The 7,960-nt window shown below is 48.5% G+C and overlaps 1 protein-coding gene across 5 annotated transcripts in view; it reads right to left on the bottom strand.

Annotated features, from left to right (window-relative positions):
• Window positions 1-7,489, bottom strand: part of Ssbp2 (single stranded DNA binding protein 2) — a 240,715-nt gene extending 233,226 nt beyond the window's left edge. For 3 of the 5 annotated variants that reach the window (XM_029468161.1, XM_029468156.1, XM_029468160.1), the window contains exon 1: window positions 6,419-6,570. In XM_029468161.1, the coding sequence (XP_029324021.1) occupies window positions 6,419-6,480 (62 nt within the window). In that variant the 5' untranslated portion in view covers window positions 6,481-6,570. Of the gene's footprint in view, window positions 1-6,418; window positions 6,571-7,439 lie in introns of those variants that run through there. The other 2 variants (XM_029468157.1, XM_021180034.1) reach the window with 2 other exon arrangements.
• Window positions 7,490-7,960: the final 471 nt, after the last annotated feature.

Here is a 7,960-nt window from a genome sequence, read left to right as displayed (position 1 = left end):
AGGAAGGAAGGAAGGAAGGAAGAAAGAAAGAAAGAGAAAGAAAGAAAGAGAAAGACAAAACAACCATCAGAGTTCTCAAAGTATGAGAATTATCATTACCAGAAAATTGTATCAGCTGATGTTTCTCTTTTAAAAGGTGAAGGATGGACGAGAAAGATTAAATATAGATGATACAGAAACAGGCTTGATACAGATGATACAGAAACAGACACTGCATTAGGCCTGCTTAGGTCAGTTCAGATAAATTTCTGCTCTTGTGACTATCTGAAACTATGACTATCTCCACTATTGGGAATTCTTTAGCTATTAACTCTGACAAAAATTACTCATCCATCAGAGCCTCCACTGAATCTAACACCTTCATGAAAAAACTCTCCTTGCTTTGTGGCCCACTGAACCTGCTTTGCAGTACTGTCTCACAATGTGTGCTACCAACAGCTTGGGAAGGCAAGACCAGCTTCTGCTAAGAGACCAGGATGGGCTGTCATCTTTACCCTGTACTACCTTTTTAGTGCCTATAGGTGGTTTCAGCGTAGTACTCAAGTAACTCCTTATCATCCCATTAACTTCCGTCTTATACAAAAAGCTGTATTTATATAATACAAACAAAATCTGAGAAGCACTCTTAAAATGTGAATATTTCCATTAATTTCTATTCAAAACTATTTTTCAAAATTAAAAAACACATATTATTCCATTATTGCAAAGTTATTTTAAGTCCATTTTTTAAAAAATATGTTCTTAATAAATTTAAAGTTTTAGCATAAGTTTACCAAGGATTGCTGGGCAGTGGTGGTACATGCCTTTAATCCCAGCACTTAGGAGGCAGAGGCAGGTGGATTTCTGAGTTTGAGGCCAGCCTGGTCTACAGAGTGAGTTCCAGGACAGTAAGGGCTACACAAAGAAACCCTGTCCCGGAAAAAAAAAAAAAAAAGTTTACCAAGGATTAACTGTTAGTAAACAATGTCACTACACAGTAGCATGCCAAAACATGATTACAGCTATGGATGTTTTATTGCATGTGTCTCAAAAGACTTTCAAAGCTTTAAAGCTTTAAGTGGGGTTCTAATCTTGTGTTCCACACTGATATATAGCTATGATCTCCATGCTTCTTAGAAGATTCTAAATTCAAATTTTACTTGGAACTGCAAACTACAGGGGTGAACTGGAAACTACCAGACAGCCTCCACCTGGGCATCCAACCCCCTGCTCCAGAACATGGTCTAATTTTAAAAAACACAATTCTGTCCTTTAGTAGCAACTGGAGATGTGAGCCACATGTGGTACCACTATACACTCAAATTAATGATCTTTCTCTTCATCCTAAATGGTTTTTTTATGGGCAAACTGAAAGTATGAAAATAGACATTTTACATTTTTGATAGTTTATAGTATTTATAATACTATTTTTAAGAACTATAATAAATTTCTACATAAAATACTAAAACTTGCCAGACTTGGTGGCCCACGCCTTTAATCCCAGCACTTGGGAAGCAGAGGCAGGTGGATCTCTGTGAGTTTTAGGCCAGGCTGGGCTACCTAGGAAGTTCTAAGCCAGCCAGCGTTACATAGTGAGATCCTGTAACTCACTATTCCCAATTTCTTTCTTCAGATTCATTCCTTAAAAAAAAGGGGGGGGGGTTATTTTATTCTTTTCGTAAAATAAAAGACATCCATCAAAAGAAAAAAAAATCTCACAGCTAAAATGACATTTTGGATCCAAATTACTTTGTATTTTAGAGGAAACATCCTGGAAATTGGGAGGAGAGTCAGTATCTTCTGTCCCTGTAACAATGTCTCATGGGCCTTAGAAATCCTGTGGGCTGGGATGTCACCAGTGAAGAGCATATGCTTTGCCTGCACAAGGCCAGGAATGTGACTCCCAGAGCCTCCCTTCCCCAAAAGAATAAACTAGAAATCTTAAATTGTGTCAGCTGTTCATCAAACAAGTTTCTAAAGAGATCTGTATTACTTCACCTGCCTTATTTCTTTCAGAAAGCAAGAAAGGCAGACATAACTTTTGCTTGGTAGGGATGCTTTAATGATGAAACAGAGATCAAGGTGGAGGGCAGCAGCTCCTGATCCCTAACAAGTCCCACTCAGGAGCACTTACATACTCTTCAGATCGCAGCCACTCAGAAGGAGCACATAGTAAACTTCATTCCGGAATTCCCACCTCAAGAACCAACATCTAAACATCACAATTACCTTTCCGTGCCCCATGTTACAGTTTAATGTCTATGTTCAATAACTCCTTGATAAACGTTACTGTTTACCATGTGTCTCTCATGCCCATCTTCAATTCCTAGCAAATTCTTCTTCAGTATCATAACAGAATGTTAACAAATGAGAAGCTGAGGCTGTAGCTCAGTTGGTAGTGAGCCTGCCCAGCACCACATAAAAATGGGTGTGGTGATACACGCCCATAATTCCAGCACTGAACTAGAGGCAGGCAGGAGGGTGAAAGTTGAAGGGCATCCTTGCTTCACAGGGAGTTTCAGGCTTGTCTGGGCTACACCAGACCCTGCCTCAGTAAGTAAGTAAATAAATAAATAAATAAATAAATAAATAAATGTATCAGTATGTATTGGCTTATCACTACTTCTTTGGTGGTGTGGTTTAAACATATTTAAACATAAAGAAACTGCTCACAACTGTTATACTTAATTTAAGATTGTCAGTGATCAAACAAAATGGAAAGTCTCAAGAGACAAGGATTCTTCTTTATTTTAGGATTCTAACTTCCATCTCTAAATTTTCTCTGCCTTCTTCCACACCACATACATACTTGCAACCTGCCGACATGGAAAGTTATAAGCCCAAGGATGCAGCAATGGTCAAGATGACATAGCTGACAAAATCCTGATGCTGTTATATCTGATTATGTAATCCTGCTTCCTAAATCGGTGACACTCTATCCTACATAGAGAAGGTAACCTGGTCACTGAAACTGTATCTTTCAGTTTCAATGACAAGTGCTAAAGCTGGAGAAACCTTGTCTGAAAGCACAGCTCTCCTACTTTCTAGCATCTTATCCCTGGGTAGTTAATCAGACAGGGAGTCTGTCTTGTTACATAAATGGAGAAGGAAAAAAGCCACCTATCAGAATTATTGGGAGAACACGAAGAAATATGAATAAAGAGAAAATAAACATGATGAACCTCTCCACACAGAGTTGGCATACACTGTGGCAAACACAACAGTTCTTCTCTGGATTCCTGTTCAGGATTTTTTTTTTTAAATAAAACCATGCTAAAGAATATAGAACTCAACCTTGAATGTCCTTACAATGAGAACTTTTCACACTGCAAAGATCCCTTTGAGTCTGACATATCCATCACCAAGAAACTGGAACTTCCAGTATTAGAAGACAGGGTTCTTAATGTTAAAAAAAACAAAAACAAAAAACAAAAACAAAAAAAACCCACCTTAAGAGAAGAAATAAAAAGTATTGTTCCCTACTCAAAAGAAACACTGACTACACGATTATTTAATTACCATCGTGGTCAGTGCTATAAGGGAAGTACTAAAACCAGTGGCAATAATCTATCAGGATCAGGATTAAAATTTCCCCTCCAACAGCCCACCTTCCCCAGGGTTGTTCAAACACTCTCCCTAATTAACCCTTTTGCAAACCTCTGAGTAGGCTTAACCTGTTTGTTTTGTAAAACAACAAAACACACAATTAACCTGACCCTAGCCAATTTTTATGTTCAGAATTACAAAACAAAATTTTATAAATTATATAAGCCATGGATTAATTTCAAATACTTTATAGAGTAACTTCTTATTGCAAGACAAAGCAAAGATTTAATTCAGGTAAGTGACTGCCAGGTTTCCACTGTGAAGCTGAGTGAGAAAACACACTCTTGATTATAAAGCTCGTATGTGCACTCCATCTTTGCCATTACTCACAACTCATTCTGCAAAACTGTTTTATAAAGATATACTCGTACTTATTACTAAAATATAAACTATTTGTGACTTTTAAGACTGGAACTGTCTTAAGTTGCTTACTAGAGAATTATTTATCTCTTGGCTAACTCTTCAAATCTGCCTCCTTCAAAATTAAAAACAAAAACCCGTCCCCGTACCTTTAATGGCAACTTTAAGTTTCCTATCTTCTGCAATCAGCATACTGATATCAGTAAACAGAAACAACAGTGATCACATCAGCTCTCCCATGACATTGATTCTATAAAAATAGGGTGTTCTTCAATGTTTGTCTTAGATCTGCTAGAAATTAACGCAGAAAGGATAAACTCAGACAGCCACTGTCAACTCAAGTGGCTTCTTCACCTGTCTAGTCCGCAAGGCAAAACGAGTTAAGAACTCTACTGCCAATTGTAGTAAATGGAAGAAATATATTTAAATCAAACAGCACCATCTAGCAGAGCCCTCGTCACTTTGCTCCTAAGAATGATGTTCCTTGGTGCTCAGTTTGGCAGATGAGAGAGTAAAGTGGCAATTACTTGTTTTTGTGACAGAATCAGAATTAGAGCTGGAAAGGACCAAAACATACCAAATCTAACTCCCTTGTCGTCTCCGCACTAAAAATCAATTTTATTTTTGTTTTTTTAAAGTCATGAGACTAAGGAATCGACTAGGCTGAATATCAGCTATTCATGGGAGTCCAGCTAAAACCCAAATTAATACCAAATTCAGGTAACCCCCAACAAGATTCTGTTTTCAATGCATCACATACAATTCCTTTCACTCCTCAAAATGTGAAATTCGGGTATTTTATAATTATTAAAGCGTCCTCCTCCAGATGTTTTTATCAGATATATTACAGCCAAATGATCAATAAGCACACAGTAATATTTTAGAACTCCAAGTTCAGTAACTACAGTTTCTTAACCAGGCAATAAACACTGTATGTTTTTTATATTCCTTGTCACAGCAAAATCTTTAAAATACCAGGAGTGAAGAAACCAACGACATCTCTCCATTAATGTTGTTGTTGTTGTGTTTTGTTTTCCAACATCAGGGCCTGCCACCTCTAAACCCTATGGGAATTATGTGTGTATTGCTGCCAACACAAAGATTAGAACATGTTCCCCTCCCTGGGGCACAACAAACTTTCAAGGGTATGACTAACTGCCTTAGCAAGGGGGGGAAACTCCATACACATTTGGATTTTTTTATTTACCAAGCTGTTTTTGTATGCAAGAGACCCAGAGTACCTCTGAGAAGGACTTGCTCTCCCCCAGCCTGAGCCCCCCCTCAGCAAGACAGTATGTTCAATGACAAGGATAAGCTTGACGCCCCCCCCCCGCCCCCAGCAGACCCAGTACAGGGAATCAGTCTGAACATCTGCACATAGGAAAAGGGGGGGGGGGGGGGAAGGTTCTTCCTCGGTGTCAGAGTCACTATTCGCTCTCATTTTAGTAACAACCAAATCGCCGTTACAAGTACACAAGAATAGCAGCCAACTAGCCTGCTCCGCAGCGTGCCGCGACCGTGGCACCCCGGCTCCCCAACGTCCTCCGGGTTCCCACCGAAGTTACCACCTGTATCCCCCCACGACCCAGCGGAGCGGCTTGTGCCCAGCATCTCTGCCGCAGCCCCCACGCCGACCCGCGCCGGGTCCACACCGCGGGCAGCCCTCCTCGCGGCGCCGCCACGGCCCACGGGACCTGCCCTCCGCGCCCGCGGCCACCAACCCCCGGGGACACAGCAAGTCTCAAAAAGTTCTGGGGCCGCCGCCGAGCCGGTGTGAGGCGGGAGGCAGGAGCGCCAAGCTCTCGCGACCGACCCCGCGCGGGCCAGCACACACTCTCCCTCCGGGAACTCGGGGCTCCCACTCCCAAACTTCCCCCGCCGCCCCGGGCCCGCCCGCCAGCCAGCTCGGCCTGCGCCGGGAGAACCCGCGGACCCGCGTCTCTGCGCCCGCCCGCCCGTCCGGCCCACGCCCGCACTTGCCCTCCGCGCCCCGCGGGGCCCCGCTTCCGCCCGCCCGGCCCGCCGTCCTCTCCCCTCTCCACGCTCGCGGGCCCCCGCCGCGGCCCCGCCGGACCCCGGCCGCCCCGCAGCCCGCGCCCCCCAGGCCCGCCGCGCGCCGCGGCCCGGCCGTCCTGGACCACAGCTCCAAAGTTACTTTGCGAGGAGGTGAAGCCGCGGGTGGTTCCCCTCAACCACCCAAACAAGTTTCCATCCCCGCCGCCGCCGTCCCCCCGCCACGCGCGTCCCTCCCGCCGCCCGCTGCCCGCGGCCACCCACCCGGGGGGCTCCCCCGTGGAGGCAGGCGGCCGCTCCCCGGAGCCGCGCGCCCCCGCCCCGCGCCTCCCCCTGCAGCCCACCCCCGGCTCCCCCGCGGCGGGGCGGCCGTGTGGCTGCGGTTCCCGGAGAGTGCGAGTGCGTGCGCGAGTGTGCGCGCGTGCGAAGGCGGAGGTGGCTGCGGCGCGGAGACACTCACTTCTCCCGGGCCTGGCTGTCGGACGGGACGGCGCTGCTGTTACTCTTGCCTTTGCCGTACATGCTTGTGCCGAGAGCAGCTCCCACTGTCACGCACCTGTCAACCCATCACAGCCTCCCCGGGAACAGCCCCGTCCCCATGGCGACCCACGCAGCCACCCCCACCATTGGCCGCCCCACGCCAGAGCTCCGCCCTCCTCGCCCTGGCAACGCGCGAGACTGACAGGCCTCCCCTCCCTCCGGCCTGCCGGAGCGCGCGGCGGCGGCTCGGCCTAAGCGGCAGTCTCCTCCCTCCCTCCCTCCCTCCCTCCCTCCCTCCCTCCCTCCCTCCCTCCCTCCCTCCCTCCTTCCCTCTCCGCCGCGCTCCCCCTCCCGCTCTCCTTCCCCCCTCCCCCTCCGAACCCGGGCGCTAGGGGGGAATTAGAAACTGCTCTAGAAGGATTTTAAACAACTGGCTGTTCCCTTGTGGACGTTGTACATCGTGGTGCGCACTAGGCTCCGCACCACGATGTACAACGTCCACAAGCAGCTCCTTCTCCCTCCCTCCCTCCCTCCTTCCCTCTCCGCCGCGCTCCCCCTCCCGCTCTCCTTCCCCCCTCCCCCTCCGAACCCGGGCGCTAGGGGGGAATTAGAAACTGCTCTAGAAGGATTTTAAACAACTGGCTGTTCCCTCCGCCGCCGCCCCGCCCCCCGCGCCGCCCGCGCCCGGCTCCTCACTGGAGAGAAGGCGCGGGGAGGAGGGGAAAGTGCGGCCTGGAGTGCCTGGCAGCGACTGCGGAACGGGAGTCGCGGCGGCCCCAGACTTCGGGGCGCCCGGCGAGTCCACAGGCGGACCCGGCGCCGGGGTCCCGCCAACCTCCTCTCCCGCTCCTCTCCGGCCAGGCACCCCGGGTCGGTACCCGCGGTTGATCTCATCCCTCCTGTCTGGGGTGTCGCCCCAATCCCGTTCCCGGAGGGCCGGCAGGCCGGGGACGCCCGCTCTGAACCCTCGACCTTCTGGCTCAAGGACTGAGCGAACGAACCTCAGGCTCTCCCTGGGAGGCACCGTGCCTCCCATTGGGGCGCCCGCCGAGGTGCTCTCGCCGACTCTGAAGTCAAGCCCTGAATCCCAAAGGAGCACCCTCCCTGGCGTCTGCCTCCTGTCTAAGAGGGGAGTACACCCCACCCCACCCCCAAAAGAGGTCAAGAGACCGGCTCGTGGGGCCGCAGTGGTCCAAGGCCTGGGCCCCTACCTCCCCAGTACTCTGCACAGACCTGCAACAGACCAGGGGCCCAGGCATTCTCTACTCGGCCTGCTTTTATAGTTTGGATGGGCAATGTCATTTCAGTTTGACCCTTGGACTTGAAAGATTCAGAGAAGGCCCTGAAAGACATCCCTGTATTTGCCCAGCAGAATAGGCCGCAGAGCTCAAGATGTGCAAAGCTGTGCCCAAGCTGAAAACTCCCCGAGAATATTTTTGGATCCAAGTCCCTAATCTCATTTCAGTGAATGCGCAAAAGTTTCTCAAGACACACGCAACCTGGTTTCTGATAGACTCCATCC

The sequence above is a fragment of the Mus caroli genome, chromosome 13 (assembly GCF_900094665.2).
Source record: "Mus caroli chromosome 13, CAROLI_EIJ_v1.1, whole genome shotgun sequence".
In the NCBI taxonomy this organism is placed as follows: Eukaryota; Metazoa; Chordata; class Mammalia; order Rodentia; family Muridae; genus Mus; species Mus caroli.
Note: the sequence above shows the minus strand (reverse complement) of the source record. Positions and strands in the feature narration are given on the sequence as shown.